A 23,810-nucleotide genomic window follows, 5' to 3' on the forward strand; every position below is an offset into this window, starting at 1 on the left:
ATACCAAAATGAAATGTACTCAAAGATGTCAGTGCAAGTACTATAGACTGTATTTGACAGTTTGACATATTTTAGCATACACATTCTGTCGTGTCCTATGAGAGAAAACTGAGTTTGTTTGTTGTACTTGTACACAAACTTGTGCAGTGTTTGTCATCCTAATTTTAAACTGCCATCTGTCATCAATCTTACCCTGTTCAGGATGTACTCATCGCCCCTCTACGTGTCTCCCAGCCACAGCACAACTTCAGGGGTCAGAGGTCGCTGGAAAAAGAAGGAAAGGACAAGATCCTTCCAGTCCTCTGACAAGCAGCACTCCATGAACACCTCTCTGAACAGAGCCATCGGCGCAGCTCAGCACATGAAACATACCTCTGGACACATGGCTCGCTGTCTGGCTACTGGAGTGCAATACCAGGAGCTCCTGACTCAGTCCTGCAGCTACCAGACTGCTCACTCAGCTCACAGGCAGCATAGACTGAGTAACCTGAGGATGTCCACATCACCAGGAGCTGAAGGCACTGAGTGCAGGACCAGGTAAATCAAATATAACCAGAGCGTCTCTGTGACTTGTTTACGTAGCCGGTCCGGTGCCAGTGTGTTAGCCCTACTGGCTAGCTAGTGATACGGTGCTTACGTCTGATAATTCTGTTTCTTAAGCAGTCATATTAATGATTTCAAAGGATGTGCTGGCATACATTTAAATGACATACTTTCTAAACCACGTAGTACTGTGAATCAGTTTTGTCAACATGTTGGTTTTCATATCCGACGAAGGAAAGTCATTAGTAGCTTCTTCATTATGAGAAGTTACAGCTGTTGTTATGATTAATACATATTGACATGATCAATAAATAGCTCAAAATAACTTGTGGTTATAAAATATATATCTAGATATTTTCTAGTTATAGTGTTGTATAGTCTTTTTGTCCTGTTGTTGATACAGCAGCGTACTGTGCTGTAAATCAAATGCATCGCTCAGTGCTACTGTTGTGATTGAGTTCGTTTTGGACGGGAGGCCATCGTGGATCTATTTCGTTAATGGCCAGAGCTCGTTGTGTGGAGATGCTGGATATCCTCAAAATTAGTCTGCTATTATATTTTGTATATTATTTAATATTTGAAAATGTGGATTTTTAGCCTGACATGTTGTACAGTATTTTATCACATGCTTGTAATTGTAACTATGAGCCAGACAAGTCTGAGCAGCTTTATGTTGACATTCACACGGCAGCACTGCAAACACTTTAAAGCATGCCGTGCTGGTGTGGATCCGTCTTTTATATGTACGTTGAAATGCAAACATATACAGAGCATTGTTGAACTTTTTACAGATAATTCATGAATTGTATTTGGTAGAAATAGACCGTAAAACTGTGAATGTTTTAAATGTATTCTGTTTTTTGCAAATTTCTTTATACTATCATTTCTTTTTAAACTGTTGGACTTTTTAAAATATTTTGCAGGGAATCTTTTCAGTTGACCATAAAGAGCCAAATAAAAGGTAAAAAATGAAAACCCTTTCTTTAATTGTACTTTACCATTCGGTAGATGAAAGAAAAAATCGACAGATAGTATTAAAAAAGAAAAGAGTCTTAATGTAATGGAAGCCAATTTATTAGACAGCCTTAGTACATATAAGTACACATGGAAGTATTGTTTGTGCTTCAACACTCGCAAACATACAATCCCAATAAGTTAAACAGTTTTAGGACAGACTAATGCATCACTATTATTTTTTTCCTCTGATAAATAATTTTGATATAAATCAATTGATTTGACAGAGTAAACTCTATACAACAGCAAATAATAATAAAAAAAATGAACACAGTCAAGCGTTTGCATCACAGAAAACGCATTAGTGCAATTTACAACTTGTTTGGCCAGGAAAGGAGGGAGGAAATAAAATAAAATAAGGTTGGATTTAAGTTATTTCTTGCAAAGCTATTCACAATTGCAGAGTTTTACGTTGCACCAGAGGAAACGGGCAAAGAAAGTATAGATATTAGTTATTTTCCCAGTTGACCACTAACAGCTACATCTAAAACGTCACAAACACGGCGGCTTCACATCGACATTTTGGAAAGGAAAAGTTTCACTACGTCACAGCCAGAAATATTACCAGTCAACAGTGAGATGCTAAAACGGCAACATATGGCACATACACAACACGACTCAGTGCATGGCCCAATTAAACATCATTACTAACCAATGATAAGACTTAATCTGACAGGATACAATACTGAAATACAACTGGCCCTTTTTAAGATTATTCATTAAATATCAGCAAGCATTTCGACATTAAAACGTGAAGTTTTTTCCGGAGAAAGGAAAAGGTTGTGGAAGTAAATACTTTACAGTCTCGGCAGGCAGAGGAGGGATGGTTCTAGCTTTTTACAGAGCGGTTTCTCTGTCCAATGTCTGCTCAACCAAGCGGGTTTTCTTTTTCTTTTTTACACGAATACTTCAACAAAAATGTATGCTTTTGAGTATGAGACACCCAAGCGGACACACTTTTCTAGTTGCGGTGGGTGTGTCAACGGGCGTGGCTTGCTCATTAGATTACATCTTAGTTAAAACAAAAAACTTTTTCCAATAAATTATCTGAAAAACTTTTGTTGCTGCTTTTGCATACTGACTGTAATATTCTATGCACCCCCTTTAAATATGTCACAGTAGACATTAATGAGTGTAATGCATTAGATTTACATTGCCATAGTTTAACCTAATGAGCAGGCCTCAAAGGTTTCAAAGCCGTTTCCATACTCAAAGCTTTTCGGTGAAGTATTCAAGCTCAACATCTTAGGGGGAAAAGCTGAGTGCTAACTCTGCGGCTTCCAGAACGTCCACAATGGATACAAACACATTAACAGTCCACACAAGTCCAAGCATGCTACTGTATACGAACATCTCAAACGGGCAAGGGGGAACTCCTCTCTGATGAATATAGTTTTATGTATTGCATGTTGACCGATATGATATATTTTACAAGATCAACCTCTCAAACTGCACATCCCTACTCGACCCGCTTCCATTAAAACTCGCACCAAGGAGGAAACCCAAAGGAACAAACAAGAGAAAATATCTACCTTTTTGCACAGTTGTCATAGCATACAATATTACATTTTGGTACTTTCAGTTTTAAATGGCCGTCTGTTCAGATATTTAAATCTTTTTTTTAAATTAGTTGCATCCATTGTAAAACGTGGGAATACTTGCAACAATGTTATTCTCTGATACATCCTATATATATATTTTTTTATCATCTAAGGTGTCTTTTTCTTTTCAAGCAGGATGCATACACATGTAGGGGGCAGGAAACAGAGGTAGGATGGGTAGAAGGGGGAGGGGTTAAAGAGGAGAGAGATGTGATTGGAGGATTTTAGCTTGTAACTTCCTCTTCTGGTTTGTTCATGGCCTTGAGCTGCTCCAGCAGGCTGGTGGGGGTGAAGATGTGGGTCGATCCTGGAGACACACACGTTCATAAAACACACACGCACACAGACACACACACACACAGAGCGTTAGATCTGCACGTTAGGAAGCGCACAGGTGAAAAATGTGTTTTCAGCTCTTGTTATGAATGCCTACTGGAGATGAGGGCACTCCCACATAATGTTGAACGTAAAGATAGAAGCGCTGAGCAACCCAAAGTCATAAAATCATAATCAATTAGCCAGCAGGTTAAAATGGATAAAACCAGTAAAAAAAACAACAACTAATTTTAAACAGGTGGGAGATAGCCAAGTACTTTTACCATAAACACAAGTTTTAGTGCTTTGAGTATTTCCAATCAGACAGTTTTTATATCCTGCATTTTATTTCAGAGGGATACTTTGTATTCTCACTGCATTACAGACAACAGCTGCAGTTTCTAGTTCCTACTTTAACGGAAGAGGTCATGAAATAGCTTCTCACTGTAGGCTGTTAAAATTCTGCATCTCCAAAATATGAATATTATTTGATTTACAGACTTAATAAAAAGACTTGTAGAGGAATGTTTTTGTAAAGTACCATGTAAACATCTTCCACCTCTGACTAATACTCTTGAGTACTTCACTCGACAAACACAAACTCATGAAGCCGTGGTAGAATACATGCAGCCGAACAATATGGAAGTACACCGATCGGTGATGTTACCGCACAACTGCCGTGAACTTAAAAACACAAGAGCAGACCTGCTCTACATGTCGTGATATCCCAAACCAGCATATCGTCTTAAATCAATATGAATGAAAATGTGTAACTCAGTAACTCTAATAACACAGAGATGAACTGTTGTGACAGCTGAAGACACATTTCAGACATGGTAACACTTTAGAGGTGCTAATTGGAGTAAAGCAAACTTTTCTTTGCCAACTTGTCGCTTCATTGCCAAATTTACATTTTTCAAACTTACTTCTTTGTCATTATGGCAAACAACACATTTGATTTACTCCTTATGCAACATCGTCAACGGTATTTGACCTACATGGGTTTGTTTCTGTTGCAAAGCTGCATGTTTCCTCCAGTTTGGTTTGGTTTGATTTAGCTGCTTTACATCAAAGACATAAACAGTAAAACAAACAACAACGTGACCCTTTTGAGGGGTCAGAATGGAAACTAAAAAAACAGAAGAGAAGGAGGCAAGCCCATCTCGAGTTATGGTCGTTATGGTGTGACGGGGGTCGTGGGTGGGGGTTTAGTGTGAGCCACAGAGGTCAACTTGTCGGACTGGCCTCGCCTGCTTCTCTGCTGTTCCCCAAACACACAGCTTTGAGAGCCTCGTTGCCCCAGAAACACAACGCTGCGACGTTGATCTCCAACGGCGCGGGATTTATTGCACATGGCTAGGTCAAGACCAAAATAGCATAACGAAAACAAAGACTTGTTTTAGTAAGTGATGGCCATTTTGCTCAGGAAAGTGTTGAATGCAGCAGTATTAGGGGGTAGGGGGGAGGGGCGTACTGCTTATGGGGAGAGCTGCTTACTGAGAAAACCATAAAACCAAATTGTTCAGAAACGATATCGCTTTAGCAGATTAGTTAGGAATGAGATGGATACGCAGGACATACTGTATGCCATCTTTAGGGTTTGCTTTGCTAATAATACATAAAGAAATGTCAATAGCCATAACTCAGTGGCAATGTGAAAACAAACTTTTTGAACAATGCAATTATTATTGTGTGCATCTGAAAGTAAATTACAGATTAAAAACTTTGAAACACTTACAACATATTGTATTGTTGTAAACGGCTAATTCTGGTATGTGCTCTTTGAGTGTGTTTTAGTTATACACAGGTTCTTGAGAATGTATTTGTTTCTGTATCAAAGTAAAACCTAAAAGGAGTTTTGGGAGAAATGAAGAGTCCTATATTAGGGGAGTGGTGGATTAGTTGCATCATTACCTTTTTTTATTGGGTTGCTAAAGCATATCAGGTGGAACATTGCTACATCCTCAGACCATGTCAGCAGAGAGTCATCATATAGGCCGTGATACGAAGGGCAACTTTCTGGGCAACTGTAATTTGTCTGAAGTTATTATTGTTACCTAGCTGCTTCCCCATCTATGTTGCTCCAAAATTGCCGTGTGTGTCGGCGCCTTTTGAAAGCGATATCATGACCTCTCTGCGGACGAGCCATGTGAACATGTGAGCATGTGAGCATGTGATGGCGGGCTGTGAGGAAGTGACGTGGACGAAGTCAAAGGACCGGTAGTCAAAAGAAAAGAAACAACCACAAGGGAAAGAGGAGAGGATCCTTCTTTGAAATCCAACATCAAGTCAAGGACCTGTCCTTATGTGGAGAAAAAAAAAACCCAGTGACAAATCAAGGTGATTGTCTTTTGCGAAGGGTTAATTAGAAAAATAATCACACAGTAAAAAACTGATAAAGATGGATCTCGGGGGTAGATTAAATCTGGAGTGAGTGTTCAACAGGCTCAAGGGGCCTTTGGGTGGCGGTCGAGGGGCGATTTAATCCACCCAGCTGAGATGATGGGAGGAGGCAGCAGGGATGGGGTCACGACCCCCTCAGACATGGCCGCTCTTCAGCACAGACTTTACTTGGGCTGTATCCAAACGTCCACCCTCTGGACTGGAGGCCCCTCCATACCGGGGGCCACTGCAACATAAGACTGGCCTTATCTTAACTCTTTCTTCTCGATAATTCTACAGTATTATATGGTTGAATAGTTGTAGTTTTTTTTTGCATGATGCAATTAATGTCTTATTATATTTGTATGTTCTTATAGTGTCCTTGATATCAAAATAAAAGAAACATATTGCATTCAACCAGCAGGTAAAGTCTGCACCCCAAGCGCTCTCTCTAGAAGTCTGCAGAGTCCAAATGCGGCCTCTCGCCAACTATTCCGATTGGCTAACTCTCAGTAAACAGGAACTGGAGCCTGATGGAGCGGCCCATGCGTTGAGGAAAGGTCGGGGGTTGCCCATCCCTGAGGGACACGGGGAGGAGGCGGGTGGAGTTACATAAAACAGTACTGAGTGTTCAAAGAAGGAGGAACAAGGAGGAAGCCCTTGTGCTGCGAAGGTTCAGAAAGGGCTTCTTTGTGCGGCTGCCTTTACTTTTTTCAGTGTGATTTCTCTCTCCCTCCCTCCCAATCTCTCTCTCTGCCTCACTCGGCTGTGGGTTCTGCGTCCTCAAAGGACACCCTAGTGGACTCTCGGAAGTCGGGGTGCTGCAGGTCCGATAAGAATTTGGTGGGGGTGAGCATGTGGGTGGAACCTGTGGAGGAACAGAGGCGGCTTCACCACTCGTCTCTCAGCACATGCCACGCCCCCTTCCCCACTCGCTCCAAAAACCAAAAGGGTTAAAAAAAGAAGAAAAAAAACTGTCGTACAGTACACACACACACACACACGCACGCACGCACATACATACAGTTCACACACATACACACACTTGCCATGTTGCACAGACACATAGAAACACACAGTAAAAGACATGGCTGCAATTTAAAGACAACAGTTGTTTTTAAAGACAACAGCTGAAGCAGAGCACAACGAAAACTAACAAGACACTTTCCCATTGATAACACAGACTGGCAACGCTTTAAGACATGAAATAAACAGTACAGAGGGGCATAACACAAAGGGTTATTTTAACATGACACATTGCACACAATAGGCCGGTTGTCACGACCTGCAGCTCCACCGTTACACAAGGTGCCTGTGCTCGTTGGGGATTGGTGAAGTCAGAAAGGAAGTAACGCCGCCCTACATGAGCCGTGTTGTCGGTGGCTTCTGCTCGCAAAACCTGAACTTAAGTTCCCAAAAGGGAGAGTTTATATATTCATGGTTGACTGAATACATATAGACCTGAAATAGTACACTTTGTAATGAATTCAACTTCCAAAGTGAAACTTAATTCTAGAAAGATATTCTTAAAAACCGGCATTACGTTGACAACAAGTAGATTTGTTTCACCCCATGCTTTGAGTGGGAAAAAGAAATCTGACTGATATGAAGTCGTAAAGAGCTTCATCTTTTCATCTTTCTTTTTAAGCACTGAACGTCTACGTCAGGGTTGGATCGTCCATTCACCTCTGTAAATAACCCCGTGGAAGGTTTATTGTTTTGGGTTGATTGCCTGCTTTGTATTTGCCTTATTGGTTTTGATGTATGCCTATATAAGATAATATAGACTTTATGCTACTTCCTCTCTAATAGATAAATAAGACTTTTATTTTGAAAAGGTAAAAGGAATCGCAGTTTTGTTTTACGTTCGAATGCGAACTTGACTGTAAGGCTACGGATCTTGTTACGGACGGATGCTCATTTATACATTTAAGAAAGTGCAATAGTTTAATGGACCCGTATGAGGCTAAAGCTCTTACGGTGGGGATAGTTTACAAGTTATAAAGAATGTATCTTGACCCAAAGGAAGAAAATAAAGGAGTAATTTCACCAGCAGTAAGTTTCATGCCACTTCATATACGATCCGTTACAACCTCGCTTCCCGTGGTTACCGTCCTGTGTCTCCTCCCCTCCGTCTTTATTTGTGTTCGCTACATTTTGTCCTTCTGTGCCCCTCTGAGGACCTGATGGTCAAACCTCACACGGGCCTCTGAAAATGACTCAAAAAGGACTCCGGGGGGGGGGGGCCTAAATTAGGACGCAGCTTTCTATGAAGAGAAACGGTCCACTGTGAGTTACTCAACACCAGGCTGAAAAGCTTGCTTCATCTTTAGGCTCCATCATCCAAAGCCTACAAACATGAACACTTCTTCTCGCTCTCGGCCCGCGCTCAGTGGCGCCGCCCGTTGCACTACTCACCAATGACGGCCTCCCACTTCCCATTGGCCTGTGTGACCTCATAAGCGCAGCGCATCTCGCTGAAGGACGCGCCGCCGATGATGAAGACCATGACACGTGGCCCCGTGCGATACTCTCCGGGAGTCTTATTCTTGTGCCAGTGGCCGTACCGAGCGCTGCCGGAGCGGAAAGGAAAACGGGTTCAAGTTATGTTGTGGAAAAGAATATTATGTGTATTGAAGAAAGAAAAAAATAAATAGGGAAAATGTTTCATGGGTACCAAAGAGAAACTATTCAAAATCATATTTATTCTAAGATAGTTTACGTGAAATACTAAATATGAACTTAGTCCCTAATAAGTTTTCTAGGTTTACACCCTAACTTTTGCTTCTCAGCCTACAGGAAATAACGTCTAACACCCGAAATGATGACGGCACCTGCAAATGACACGGCAGCACAAAATGCAAACCACACTTTGGTGTTTCATTTTTACCTCTTTTTTCCTTTCTTTACTAAATGTACCAAAAACACTGGAAGATCCTGACAAGAATAAATCTGAAAAAAATGTAAATCATACCCTCTAAACTAAAAAGGCAATCTGGTTTGAATTGACATCGAACACTAACCCGACAGTCATCAGCATCGCTCTCCATTGTCTCAAGTATTGATCCGTTAGGACTCGTCTCCCTTCCCAAATTACAATTGATCCATTTCTGTCTTCATAATTTACGATGCAACGAGATGCCCCGCTGTGTGTGTGTGTGTGTGTGTGTGTCTATGTGTGTACATACATAGACACACACACGTGTGTGCATGTATATGCGCCTGTGTACCTGACTGCAGTGGTGCTGAAGGAGGCAGAGGAGCGGGTGGAGATGTAGGGGTAGTGCTTGGTGTCCAGCTTATCTTCAATCGCATCCTGCAGAGGGGACCAAAAGACAAAGACTTTGTCATCAATATTGTCTGCTTTAAACACACTTCAATAGGGGCTTCCCAGTTGTGTCGCGTCTCTTAGCAACCGTGTGTGGCTCCATCATAGTGGTCCATTGGAGAATTGGCTGTGCACAAATAAGGGTCTAAATATAGTCACAACCAGGCTGTGAAAACGTCGACTGAACAGTAAATATGCTTGAGTGAATATTGTTGTTTTCAGAAGCTAATCTTAAACCAATAGAAAAACTAAATCATCATCAGGCGATAGCCATCGGGTCACCAGGTCTTCTTCTCTTTACACAGACTGTTGACCCGCGTTCAACCAAAGCCTGCTCGCATGTGATTGGTCAATACTAACCTACAAACCTGCAAATGGTAATTATACTGCAAACGGTAACCAGAAGGCTTCAGGTACCCAGATGCTGCATATGAATGTAGAATCTGTCTAGAATATTCGACTAGTGATTGAAGCCCTTCAAACACACCTCCATGATGTCCTTGACCAGTGGTGTCCAGCGGGACAGCTGATAGGTCTGCTCGCTCACACGCTCCTTCCTGTCCAGCTTCTTTCCTCGGCGCAGGGTGGACTAAAGAGGGAAAGAACCAGGAAGTGAAAAGGACAAAAGGACTGACGACTAGTCACCCTGTGCCTCTTGCATTACTCTAGAAAGGTCCTGTTTACACTGGTTGGTCCATAGATTGTATTGGGAGATGATGGAACAACCGTTGACTGACAGAAGAAGAAGATAAGGTTACAAAAAACCACCCAGGGAGGATCTTACGTCTGTGACGATGGGGACGCCCAGGTTAGCCATGTTGGTGATGATCTCACTGTCCTCAGGGGGAATCTGGGCGTGTTGGATCAGCTTGTTCAGGTTCTCCTCCGTAATTCCTGAAGACACACAGACACACAGACACATACACACAGACACACACATAGACACACACATAGACACACACGTAGACACACACATAGACACACACACAAGTTTTTGTTATAAGATTTGAACTGTGTGTGTGTGTGTGTTTACATTTAATATGTTCCACTTGCTCTGGGATGAAAGGGAATTCATGTTTTTGCAACTTGAGTGCAAAAACATAAGTAATGTTATTAAAACTTAAAGTCGACGGTATATACTTCCTGTATCCTGCGTGATCATATAACAGCTTATTATAGCTGTGTATAAATGTCAGGTTATGTCTGCCTGGCTTTCACAGGCTTCTTTTCAGTCTTTATTCTGTATTCTTTTGAGTCTTTTTAACAGACTTGTACTGAACAGCTGACGAGTGCAGTAGCAGTTGATTTCATCCTCGGGCTAATAGATATTAATGAACTACAGTTGCAGCAGCAGTGAAGTCGTCCTTTCTGTTCTGCAAGTGATTGCTTCGTGTGTTTCATTTGAAGCCATTCATAACTTCTCTTTTTGTTATGTTCTTTATAGTTTGTACATTTCAATGGGTCTCTGTAAAGTCAAGAAACACTTATGCTCAGTCACTCGGTGGGCGGGTCAGTATTAACGAATAAAATCAAAACAATGGAATATGTATCGTGAACCGAGCGTGTAACGAGGGACACGGAGCAGCGCACGACGTCATGAGTTTTACAGACTTCAGATTGGATTTCTTTATGTTGCCTGCAGTCTCCTCCTCACCGTTCTTGAGGAAAATGTAGAGCAGGATGATGCGGATCTTGTCGTACGTGGTGACGTTGGCGTCCAGCAGGATGGGCACGATGGCCCTCATGGGGTCTTTGATCTTCTCTCCCTCAGCGTCCGTGCCCATCGCCAGATCCTGCAAACCACAGGAAGCTCGGGGTGTCGTATCACGTGGGTCTTTTAAAAACTCAGTTATCTGTGTGTGTGTGTGTGTGTGTGTGTGTGTGTGTGTGTGTGTGTGTGTGTGTGTGTGTGTGTGTGTGTGTGTGTGTGTGTGTGTGTGTGTGTGTGTGTGTGTGTGTGTGTGTGTGTGTGTGTGTGTGTGTGTGTGTGTGTGTGTGTGCCGTCTCTCATCGCTGCCTTTCCTCTCACCTGTTCCACGCGGCACAGCTTGTCCACGGTTCCCTGGTAATGCTTCATGCAGTCCTCAGCCAGCTGCAGATGAGTGGAGTACTGAAAGACACAACACGTGCAGAGTCAGCATACACATTTACACATGCAGGAAAACACACACACACACAAACACACTCCTATAAAACACACACACACCTTGCTGAGCTCCTTTTGGTACTGAGGCATCTTCTTCAGCATCTGGGACAGATCCCTCATCGTGGTCTGTGGAAACGAGTGTGACGATGACATCAGTGCCAGATACATTTTAGCTGACAACAAAAACAAACTAAGCAATTTAAAGGAAGTTCTGGTCACGATCTTTGAATACATTTGAAGAAATAGTTCAGCTTTTTAGGGAAATGATTTGCTTTCCTGCATAGAGTTGGATATAATTGATGCCACTCTTACGTTGATTATAATACAAATATCACATAAAACAAGCAGCAGCTTTACTCGGCACACAAATTGGAAACATCTAGTGTGGCCAAAGGTAACAAAATCTGCCTACTAGCAGTTTCCTCATTTGTTTAATTTAAACATCCCATACAAATGTAATAAAATATAGCATTAAAAGTTAGAATATAGTATGTCGCTTAAAAGTAAATGAAAGTCATAGGAAAGTCATAGGACATAATAATGTCATTAAAAAGTCCCAGTATAGCATTAGTATCAGAAACGTTGAGAACCACTGCTTTAAAACGTGAAGTAGAACTCCTACGTTTACCGAGCGCACACAATGCATCTAATACAACTTTTAGGAGCTTTAGGAGAATTAAAGACGTTATTCACCATGGTAAGTCACACTACAATACCAATAACTTGTCAATACTGTATGTTCAGACTGTATGTGTCAACATGTCCTGCAGCAGCATCCTTCTCTACCTTCTCCCCAGTGTTCATCCGCTTGCTGGCAGAAAAGTCCTTCAGCTGACGGGTCACCTCCCTGATGACGACACACAGACGGGCAGAGAGGAGCAGCGAGGTTCGTTATTATCATCGCGTCAGTCAGCATGCAGAGACCAAATGAGCAGATTTATGAAGTATGAAGAAAAGTACTCACTGGGAAACCTCGGCTATGTGTTTGTGTCTCAGGCTCACCCACAGGTCATCGTCTTCATGCAGCAGGACCTCCTTCTCACGAGAATCTCCGATGCCGCTGGTCTCATACCTGAAGAAAGAAAGGCGCTAATTAAGGTTCAAATTCATATTTCATACAAAGATGCAGCTGTAACCTTTTATTCAAATTGAAGCTCTCAATCATTTTTAGTCAATTGTGTTATTCGTACTTGTAGACGTCGTTTTCGATGGGCAGCAGGTCGTAGCCCATGGCCTGGAAGGTGAGCTCGTGCAGGACCGGAGAGACGGGGTCGAACGCCCGGTCCAGGATGATCAGCTGTGAGCGAGCTTTGTCTGGACCCTTCGGAGAGAAGGACACACGGACAGGAATGAAAGGGAGCAATAAAGATAAACATACATATATGGTGTCCTACATATGATCATTTTTTAAAGTACATTCTTAGTAATGTAGCATTTTACATGACCTACTAAGATAAATATTACTGCGACACCAAATGATGACAAAAACAAATCATTAAGCAAGAATACAGGGGGACAACAATGCATGAATAAATAAAAGATTGTCCTGCGCTTACCTCTCCCATAGTGGGGTCATCAGCCTTGTAGGCGTCCAGTTTGTCCTGAACCAGCTGGGCCAGCGTGGCGTTGTCCTTGTACTCGCTGACGATGGAGAAGACAAAGAAGAGAAAAGACAGGAAAAAATGTTGATTTAAAAAAAAAAAATAAGAAAAAGGAAACATGAAGCACATTTACACAATAAATTCATTAATAGAAAAAGTCTCTTGCTACAGCAATGCAGGAAGACAGGTTTTTATATTTTTTTTAAATAAACGTCACTCCTGGCAGTTTAATAAATACCGGCTAACATCTCAACTGTAGCACCTATAGTCAGCTATGACATTAGATCTGTCCAAACCAGTCTATACCCACAGCGCCCCCTGCTGCTCACCCTCGGTATCTGACAGCGGGGTACTCCTTCAGGGTGGCACAGAGCGTGGCCAGCTGCTCTGCCAGCCTCTCCATCACCGAGTTCTTCAGCTGGGTCTTATGGGGGCTGTAGAAACTGTGGAAGGCGTCTGGGTTGTCCAGAGAGTACACCTGTACACACACACACACACACACACACATGGACACCACTTCAAATGTTGCTTCAGCAAAAACACCTGCTGGCCTTTTCGTTCAATTTTGGTGGTCAAAAGGTCAAGGTCACGGTGACCTCAGGTTCTTGAAATAACAAACATCCCCTGACGTTCAGTTTATTTTGTAGAGCCCAGAATCACAAATTACAAATTTGCCTCAGAGGGCTTTACAATCTGTACACATACGACATCCCTGACTAGGATGACCTCTGGGTCCTGCCATACTATAGTATAATTACGGCTATGTAATTAGACTTTTTATGACATACTATAACTTTTTCATTCCATTTTATGACTTTTGGACATACTAAGCTGCGCCTTTTTTAATGAATTTGTTGGAATATACAAATGACTTTTTGTCATATTTGTTTGTTTTTTTAAACACACTATACAATGACATTTTTATAGCGTACTATACTACGATTTTATTACTTTTTTATGCGACAGCTTTGCCGCCTTTTCTGCTCAATGACGGGACATTTCTTGAACTTTGACACAAACGTCCATTTGGTGGTCAAAGGTCAAGAATTCATGTGCTAATTATAAAAATGTTCAAACAGAGGTCTCAAAGGATGAAGCGATGACATTTTGTAAACTGCAACACTGGTATTAGTAATATTATTGAGAGTAGTAGTAATATTACTACTACTGGTTGGCGAAGGCATACAACAAGTTGGTCATTTTACTTTTCTAATATAATGTGCACAGTCTTGGTCAGGAACAGTAGTTTCAAGTAGTTTCCATGAAGGCTTGTTATTGATGTTAAAGCCGGTGTGTAACATACAGTAGGTTACCGTGGAAACACAGCTGTAAGAAACAAGCTGGAGTTGTCATGATAATATCAAACATATAATTGAATTACACGTTATCTATTCTGTTATCTCCTTTCTTTGTTGTTTATCCTCTTTGTCCCAACTATCCTGTCATCTCTTTCCATTGTCCGTCTCCTTTCCTCTACTCTCCATTTCTACGCCTCTCCTCTCATGTACTTCTCCTCTCCTCTCCTCTATCATTTCCTCTTTCTACCTCTTTCTATCCTTTTCTCTTTCCCTTTTGCTTCATGTCCTGGTCCTTCTCTTTCCTCTTATCCCCTAAACTTATTTTTCTCTCCTCTCATTTCCTTGTTTAAGCTCCTCCCTCCAATCTTTATTTGTCCACTCATCTCTCTTCCTCTCCCGTTTAATTGTATTATTCTTCTCCCATCCTCTTACAGTCTTCTCATTTGCTCTACTTTTCTCTCCTTCCCTCTCCTCTCCTGCATCACTCACTACCACTCCCTCCTCCCACTCCATCTGTCTACACAGTCACATGACAACGGTCCCTACGTTAGCCCGGCTGCCATTGGCTGCCACCTGCTGTTTGGATCCCGACTCACCCAATAGGGAGAGAGCGTCAGCCCGTGGGCGGGGCTATGAGGCCTGGAGCAGAAAACCACTGACTCTGAATTAATCAGAGTAGACAGGAGGGGAGCAAAGCATTGTGGGCCAAGCAGCATCTTCAGATAGTGTGAGAGAGAATGATGGAATGAAAGAGGGGGAGGGAGTGGGGAATAAATAAAATAATAATTATATAATATTAAGAAAAATAGAATGCTTGATGGAGAATGGTGAGTAGTGAGAATGCAAGCGACGTGCAAAGACAGAGATGGAGGAATGGCGGGACAAAAACAAACAAAACAAAGGGGCCAAAGATAAACATGATGGAAACACAGTAATAGTGGAGAAGGGAGGCAAGGCCTTGTGACGAAGGTCTCCAACAGTCTTAACAAACAGAGTGACCCGTGAGTTAGCAGCATTATGCCAAGCGACCACCTGAGTGTGTATTTGGGTTTCTCTCTCCTCTCTCCATCTTGTTTTGTGAACAACCTTCATGTTACTCTTGCTGGCTGCGTCCTCTGCAGCATCTCTCTCCTCCCACCTGTCTTGTATAACTCCGGATCTCTCTCTCTCTCTGGTTTAATAAACAATACAAGTCATGAATTCCTCCGCTAAGAGGAGAAAAGAAAAAGTGAATAATGGAAAGAAAGAAAACAGTTCAGAGGCCAGAAGCATAACACTCTGTTTAGGTTCACGACGACAGTAATATCTTTCTTTCTGACAGATGTATAAAGCCATTTGGAAGCATGGTTATTTCCTCTGAAGTCCGGCACACACTCAGTCCATCTCGTGGATGTTCAGGAACATTTCCTGAACAGGGATCTATATTCAGGGGCAATCTGCACGGCCAATTCCCCACCTCAAGGCCTGATGACATTTCAGGGAAAACACCGGCACTTCTGAGGAGTGAACGAAAGCACCAACACCACAGGGACGAGCCCGTAACGGGTCCCGGCACCGCTGACAGAATACATTTATCATGAGGACATTGGCACCAGCGCCATGTTCCTGACACCTATTAAGAGACGTGCATCCGGCCTCGCCCCGCTCCTCTTCTTCTGTTGAGTTTTATGGCGGTGGGCACCCATAAGGGGCACCCATGGACTGGCCCTTGCCTCATCCATTCAGGCATTGCCTTGGCATGTTCCTTGGATGCATGTGTGAAGAGAGATGCATGTTTACCTGAGACTCGTAGGGCAAGAAGGCGATGTTGATCTCCGTCAGAGTCTTGATGGTTTTGGAAGCGCGGCTCTTCGTCAGCTCGTTGAAGAGAGGATCAGGGCAGGCTGGTCCGGAGGGGAATGGATTGGAACAGAATTATAATCGGGAGCAGACATCTTTACGCATAAAAGGGATTGTGATTCATCGGCTCCAATATCTTATTCAAATATTAATTTGCAACATTGATCTATAACGTTTGCTTTGAGATAATACATTCAAGTAGTAACATACTAGGATATGATATTATCATTAGTAACACTCGTCCATCAGTTGGCACATTCTTAGTGAACATCAACCCACATAAAGACATTTCTAACTCATATTTACAGTAAAAGGTGGAGCAGTTCCAGATTATTAATTAAATAAAGCTCATGTCACCGCTATGCAATGCAATGATCAAAAGCACCGCAGCTTTAAAATATGTTTCTTAGCACACAAAATGAGAAATTCAAAAACAAGAAGGGACGATGTGAAGATCTCTGTGTACCGTTCATTCATCAAATTAACCAATAATGAATTAAAGACACGCCACCTGTTCTTGTTATAGCACCTAACCATACTAACAAACCTATTTCCCCCCAGCTCACTGATGATGCTTTCAAAAATAACTAATTAGGAAACTGAGGAAATTACCCTCTTCAATACAACAACAATGAGCAGTGTGCCAACAAATATGTAAAAAGAACTATAAAGCAGAAAGAAATCCACAGGGCTGAGACGCACAGCGCTGCCACAGGAAACAAAAGGAGAGCAAATTGATCGTAGAGCACAAGAAAATAGGAGAAGAATATAAGAAAAAGCATAGAACAAAAATATTATAAACAAGAGCATTGTATGAAGCTTCATGTTTCTACTCACAGTCAGTGAAGAAAACATGGGCTGCCTTGTATTTTGCTGAATGAGGGTCTTTGAAGTCTCCGATGAGGGTGTGGACCGACTGAGGGGAGATAAGACAGACCACCAGGGCTCCGATTGTAGAGTTTAATGAGAGTGTGTTGACAACAGCATATATATATATATATGTATTTACACATATATACATATATAAATATGGGAAACCAACAGCTGAAAACACATGAAATGGCACTTGACCTCCTTAAAAGATATGACTCTATAAATAAATGTGATTTTTGTGTCTCTTTTTTTCTTATGCCAATACATTAAACTGTTCAACTTCATCTCATCTTTTATTTTCTAACGATTAGTTTGAAATTATTATTTATTTTTATTTCACTATAAATGAATCATTTATGTTTAGATTTGTCTCCCTGTGTAAGTCTATCTTCATTATGTAGGTATCATATTAGACCTTCTCCAACCTACTTTGATAACTAAATTATGACATTGACAATGAAGATAGTTTGAATTAGCAAGAGAGAGAGAGAGAGAGAGAGAGACAAAGAAGTGTTGATGTGGTTTTCCGTGGCTGAGTAAACAGCCCTGTGTTTGGACTTCTCTGTTAAAATCACAGACCTGCTGCCATGGACACTCCTCTGAATATAAACTATGGAGGAGAGAGAGAGAAAGAGAGAGAGAGAGAGACAGCGAGAAAGAGAGAGAGAGAGAGAGAGTACCTTCTCTGTGGGTGTAATCAGGTAAATGGCCTCCAGGCTTGGAAGAGGCTCTCGTCGCTTCATGATGTCCTCCACGACTGGAGAGGCAGAAGCAGACGTGTGAGGAACACACACACACACACACAAACACACACACACAGACAGGCGAACAATGCAACGGTACTGGGAATGTGCTGTGGCGTCTTACTGGTGATGCCCTCTGTCATGATGTCTGTCATCTTGCAGCAGGACGACAACATCCTCATGCTCAGCTGGTCCACGATCAGCGCCTGGCAACAGGAAGTCATTTACTATGCAAACACTGTTCACTACACACCATGACATGTTGCCAATAATGGAACGGTGTCATTCACATAAAGATGTACATCCATAGTGGGCGAGTGTTACTCTTTGCCATTACTGCATTTACTAACGGACTCAGGCCTATATTTAATCCCCCGTTTAACTCTCAGCTGTAACTCTGTTTTTTTCTTCAAGAAAATCAGTTGTGTTATCTGAACTAATGCTGCAACTAATAGTTATTTAAGGATTAATTGTTTCGTCAAATATATTAAAATCAAAGATTCCTAAAGCTCAAGTCGTCATTTTCAAACCGCTTGTTTTGCCAAAACAGTCCCAAACAGAATTATAGTAGTATAAGTATAGTATAAACGGTAATAATATTCACTTCACTATCAAAGCTAATATTCCTATTTGAGAAGCTACATGCATATATACATATATCAGTTAGTCACTATAATGACGTGGTTGGGTGTAGTTGTGTGATGTATTGGTGACATCGTGCCGCCCTCTCCATTAGACCCAGAGTTTGGCATTTCAGGGTATTTTCTCTATTTGCTTGTAACTGTGGACGGCTTACCTTCCATTCTCCCTTCTTCTTCACCTTCTTGATTACATCATTCATAATCTCTGTGAAAGAAAAGAAACGTAATCAGGAGTCCGATGGGTACACGATGATCAAGGAGGGAATATAAATAAAGAGGCACGTGCACGGTCACACACACACACACACACACACACACACACACAGGAGAATGTATGTAACAACCATTGTTCGGTTGTTCATCTTTGAACCCTCGACAACGGCCTATGTAAATAATCAACCTTATCCAGCCATGACATGCGAAAGTCAAATATAGCCTCCAACTAAGTCGATGACGACGATCTACATCAGTGGAATAAATCATCTGGATGAGGGTTGAATAAAAACAGGCAGAGACTGTTGGGTTGCTTTGTCTCTGAGATCTCAGAGATCCACAGGGGGGAAATAATCCTGTCCACCGTGATCTCATGACACGATGGCCATGTTTATGCCACAATATTGATATTGGCCTGCTCACAGTGCCAACCGTCTGCCAGCCCTGTTAGGATAAATCCATTTTGGGTGAATTACTGTTCAACATCACACTGGATCGCTGTGACTGTAAACCGCTGAGCCCCAAAAAAACTGAGACCACACATCTACGGATGGATTATAACAGATTAAACAGACCAAAAAAAAAAGATTACAGAACACACGTGAATTAAATATCAGGTATGTGTTGAAGTCAGCATATGTGTTTCTCTTTTCACAAAGAGATGGAACCCCAGACCTTCTTGCTGTGTGCCGACAGCGCCACTGTTTTTTATTACTATTATTATTATTATTATTATATACTATAAATCAAGAATCACAGAATAGTATGTTTTTGCTATGACACAACAGTGCTAACCTCTGCAGCGCTGTGTCCCCTGAGGGAATAACACAGACATGATACACCACCTTTAGTGGATCTTACGGTCACAAAGTTATTATTAACTCCAATGTCCATCACTAATAATGTTCCACTTGGCAAACAGGACCCGCTAACAGCCAGCTCAGCATCATTTGAAGGACCAGAACAATAATACCAATGTGTGTGACACAATCCATTAGAGCACATCTTTTCATGTTTCTCCGTCAACGTGGGGTGACAACAGCACAAGATCAAAAAAAGATGGAAGTATCGGGTAAAAGGAAGGACAGAAGGATAGATGGGACACAAGAAAGGATATATAAATAGAAAGATAGATACTGTATATAACTCAAACCTTTAAAGCATTCACACTATGACTGACTGACATTTGACAGTGTATCCAGGATCGCTGACTGACTCCAGCCGGTACCTCCTGTGAGTCAGAGGAACTGTGTTGGACAGAGGATCTTGGTAAGTATGAATATTATTCTGTTATATTATATTATATTACTCAGCTTCAGTGTATTTCCAGAATATTCTTTGTCATGGCAAACAAAGGTTTGCAGCACATGGGCACCAGAGTACTTTGTGAGTCTGTGCTAAATGCTAAAAAGTTGTCAAATTAAAGCTAAAAGGTCCACATGTCTTTCATCCAGCAGTGGCTCCAGGCTACAGGAAGAGACACAAAGAAGCGGAGGGGATATCCGTCACTCTTTTTCCCTTTTCCTCTGTAGCCGATGCGTTTCCTCTTGTTATGTGAAGCAGCATTTTTCTGACAACGTTTTTTTTTTTTTAATTAAGAGCAGTTCCAGTCACGAGTATTCACTTTTCTAATTGTCTCGAGATTTATGTTTCAAGATGTCACACTTCTAAGAGTGTGACGCATACAAAAAATACAACTTTCACGCTACATCCTGTATGAAATCCTCTGAAAGTGAAGAAATGACACAATGTTTGCAATCCATATGAAGACAGACAGACAATAGTGTATATTGATAGATATCTAGTCTGGCGAAATATGAAAATATGGTGGGCTGTCAGGTTGTGGAAGCAACGGTAAAACTGCACTATACAATAGTTGTATATAAGCAATGATTTAAATGATCAAAAGTTGGCTTTTGTACTGACGAACAGAGAATGATGATCGCTAATTGTTCTGGATTTCTGGTCAACAAACTGCACACTGCACACAGCTGGTGGAGACCAAACCAGAGCTAAAAACAGAGGGAGTATTGGACTGACAGTACCAGTCAAAAGTGAATGAGAAGGTGTGTACAAACTTTTGACTGTTTACAAATCATAATGAATGCTAATTTTGCTCCATGTCAGCTGGTTGTATAAACAAGGAACTATTTGCCATTGCGCAATAACCAGGAGCACAGTGCAGAGCGGTGGTGATCAGTTATCCATTGGAGCACTCACACTGGGACTCTCATGCACTAACAGGTACGCACAGCCATAAAGTAGACAGGCCAAACCGTGTGTAACGTGACTGAGAACAATGACCAAAACTATGTCAGCGATGTTTCCTTTCTGACCTCCTGATAGAGGCCCAATGATACAGGAGCGTACCAGTCCGACAGAGGGGAAGGGACCGGAAACCACACAGTGGAACAGCTGTGTCAACCAAACAGGCAGAGTGACACACACACACACACACACACACACGCACACACACATCCAGTTTAACAGGATACACATCCTCTAGGCAGAGCAAAGGAAGAACGAAGGGACAATATTTTTTTTAACTATTACAGAAAAGAATCCCAAAAAGCTAATTAAATTTAAAAAAAATATTTTAGACAGAGTTCATAATATATATATATATATATATATATATATATATATGTTTAACAAACCAGACATACTGACCACACTGGTCATTTCCCCCAAAGGAACGTCATTCCGCCACAATAACAAACAGTGTGACGCTGTTGAGCAACATGATATTGCCGATTGGATCAATGTACAGTCGTCGCTGACTCGACACATTATGCAGCAGTGAAGAGCTGACAGTTTCTCCCTTTGCATCGCACTTCTCCCCCCCCTTCGGGGACTTTCACCTATGAGTACATGACCCATTTTTTTTTCCGGATGTCAGCTTCACAGCAGCATCTCTGGCAAGAGAATGTGACACGTCTGATCTTAAAGAGACATGCAGACACCTCAGCGTGGCTCGCACTGAAATACGACGACGGCCTTCACCGCTCATCGGTTCAGAGACGGTTTTAGTTGTGTTTGACAAAAGACACAAAAATACTTAACCAAATTCATCCATCAATAGAATTATGCTATATGTAAGTTATGATGTATGATCAGGTGTTACAGAAGATATTGTAACAGATCAAATCCAGGTACATTATTTAATAAAAGGGATACTTATTCATAATTTCTGTGACTGAAAATGAATCAATACCAATTCCGGATATCTTTGAAAATCGATTGCAAATAGTCATGTTAGCATTTCCTAGTTTTGACTTCTCAAATGTAGGAATTAAAATCAGTTATCCCCTGTTATATGTCATTGTTTACATTGATTACATTGATTACATTGATTACATTGCGGGTTTTGGACGGTTGAGCAACTCAAGACATCACTGAGCTCTTGCTATTGCTTTTGAAAACAATTTACAAGATTATAGATTCATTCAATTAGATTATTAGATTATTTGACTATAGTTTCATCCCTTTTTGAAATGGTGGCCCTTTTGTTGTGTAATATTAATAATAATGATAATACATTTAATTTATATAGCGCTTTTCAAGGTACTCAAATACACTTTACATAACATCTTTAAAACATCCTAAAAGCAATACAATAAAAATAACTAAAATTACAATAAAAACAAGAAAATAGTAGTTGGTAAAGCTGGTAAAGTTAATATCAGTAATGTAGCATGAAATAGTTACTATGCTTTCTTGCAGGTCAATGTATCTTACGCAAACTTAAACAAATAAAATTATATATATATATATTTATTGACCAGACATAAAACCTTGCATGACAACACACATCTTGAAAACCAGAGCTAGTCTGCTTTAATGGCCTGATTTTAGTCTGCAGCCTGTCAGACAGGCCTGCAGTCACATACCACCCTCACAGCCCCAACCAGCACAAGATGGTTGTGAGAAAAGCAAAAGAGGGTTGTGAGTTTGAAGCCTTTCTGGCCTTCAACATCCTTGTATTCAGAGGTCACGCGGGTTGAAGAGAGGTGCAGGTCACCCTGGCTAAACAGGAAATGGCGTGATGGATGTCCTGCACTGATGGGTGAGGTTAGATGAAGAGGTACGGGAGCAGAGAAGAGGCAGGAGGTCTGTATATCTGGACTGTATCTTAATGATAGATCTGGATCTCTGGTTGCTGTGTTTGCAGTGTGTCCACTAATAACCATGCTGTTGACATACATGACATAAGAGGCCAGAGGAGCATCCTTCATATTTTCAAAGCGCCTTGCATTGCCAGCCATTGGTATAGAGGGATCAACCAACTACTGTCGCAGTTGAGCATAGCAACAATCAACATATCACAACACTTTAAAAAGATGTGCGTTAAGGCATTAAGATCTTCTGTAATAACATACACAACACATTGGACACTTTGGCCAAGTGGTCTGCCAACACGTGCACAACACACGGCGTTGTCAGCCACCTTTATTCACACGACAGCAAGGAGCTTCTTCTGTGACAGGAAACTCAGATGAATATCACGACTCATTCAACAACATGAATGCTGCAGGCTGTGTGTACAGGGAACCCTTGACCAGTGGATGATGTGTACAGGGAACCCTCGACCAGTGGATGATGTGTTCAGGGAACCCTCGACCAGTGGATGATGTGCACAGGGAACCCTCGACCAGTGGATGATGTGTACAGGGAACCCTCGACCAGTGGATGATGTGTTCAGGGAACCCTCGACCAGTGGATGATGTGTACAGGGAACCCTCGACCAGTGGATGATGTATTCAGGGAACCCTCGACCAGTGGATGATGTGTTCAGGGAACCCTCGACCAGTGGATGATGTGTACAGGGAACCCTCGACCAGTGGATGATGTGTTCAGGGAACCCTCGACCAGTGGATGATGTGCACAGGGAACCCTCGACCAGTGGATGATGTGTACAGGGAACCCTTGACCAGTGGATGATGTGTACAGGGAACCCTCGACCAGTGGATGATGTGTTCAGGGAACCCTCGACCAGTGGATGATGTGCACAGGGAACCCTCGACCAGTGGATGATGTGTACAGGGAACCCTCGACCAGTGGATGATGTGTTCAGGGAACCCTCGACCAGTGGATGATGTGTACAGGGAACCCTCGACCAGTGGATGATGTATTCAGGGAACCCTCGACCAGTGGATGATGTGTTCAGGGAACCCTCGACCAGTGGATGATGTGTACAGGGAACCCTCGACCAGTGGATGATGTGTTCAGGGAACCCTCGACCAGTGGATGATGTGTTCAGGGAACCCTCGACC

General features: G+C 41.9%; 2 protein-coding genes across 2 annotated transcripts in view; one reads left to right on the top strand and one right to left on the bottom strand.

Annotated features, from left to right (window-relative positions):
- The window catches only part of akna (AT-hook transcription factor), a 15,502-nt gene extending 14,493 nt beyond the window's left edge, over nucleotides 1–1,009 (top strand). Inside the window, 1 exon segment of the mRNA XM_034547274.1 lies at nucleotides 202–1,009. Within this exon segment, the coding sequence (XP_034403165.1) occupies nucleotides 202–541 (340 nt within the window). The 3' untranslated portion in view covers nucleotides 542–1,009.
- Nucleotides 1,010–1,597: 588 nt separating this feature from the next.
- Nucleotides 1,598–23,810, bottom strand: part of stxbp1a (syntaxin binding protein 1a) — a 28,611-nt gene continuing 6,398 nt past the window's right edge. Inside the window, exons 2-19 of the mRNA XM_034546220.1 lie at nucleotides 18,480–18,529; nucleotides 17,808–17,889; nucleotides 17,621–17,697; nucleotides 16,905–16,983; nucleotides 16,008–16,111; nucleotides 13,260–13,408; nucleotides 12,886–12,970; nucleotides 12,520–12,650; nucleotides 12,294–12,401; nucleotides 12,116–12,176; nucleotides 11,390–11,455; nucleotides 11,213–11,293; nucleotides 10,838–10,976; nucleotides 9,968–10,077; nucleotides 9,671–9,772; nucleotides 9,086–9,171; nucleotides 8,274–8,428; nucleotides 1,598–3,465 (exon numbers count right to left, since the gene is read on the bottom strand). Of these exons, the coding sequence (XP_034402111.1) occupies nucleotides 3,383–3,465; nucleotides 8,274–8,428; nucleotides 9,086–9,171; nucleotides 9,671–9,772; nucleotides 9,968–10,077; nucleotides 10,838–10,976; nucleotides 11,213–11,293; nucleotides 11,390–11,455; nucleotides 12,116–12,176; nucleotides 12,294–12,401; nucleotides 12,520–12,650; nucleotides 12,886–12,970; nucleotides 13,260–13,408; nucleotides 16,008–16,111; nucleotides 16,905–16,983; nucleotides 17,621–17,697; nucleotides 17,808–17,889; nucleotides 18,480–18,529 (1,748 nt within the window). The 3' untranslated portion in view covers nucleotides 1,598–3,382. The remainder of the gene's footprint in view (nucleotides 3,466–8,273; nucleotides 8,429–9,085; nucleotides 9,172–9,670; nucleotides 9,773–9,967; nucleotides 10,078–10,837; nucleotides 10,977–11,212; nucleotides 11,294–11,389; nucleotides 11,456–12,115; nucleotides 12,177–12,293; nucleotides 12,402–12,519; nucleotides 12,651–12,885; nucleotides 12,971–13,259; nucleotides 13,409–16,007; nucleotides 16,112–16,904; nucleotides 16,984–17,620; nucleotides 17,698–17,807; nucleotides 17,890–18,479; nucleotides 18,530–23,810) is intronic.

This window comes from Cyclopterus lumpus, chromosome 12 (assembly GCF_009769545.1).
Source record: "Cyclopterus lumpus isolate fCycLum1 chromosome 12, fCycLum1.pri, whole genome shotgun sequence".
Taxonomy (NCBI): domain Eukaryota; kingdom Metazoa; phylum Chordata; class Actinopteri; order Perciformes; family Cyclopteridae; genus Cyclopterus; species Cyclopterus lumpus.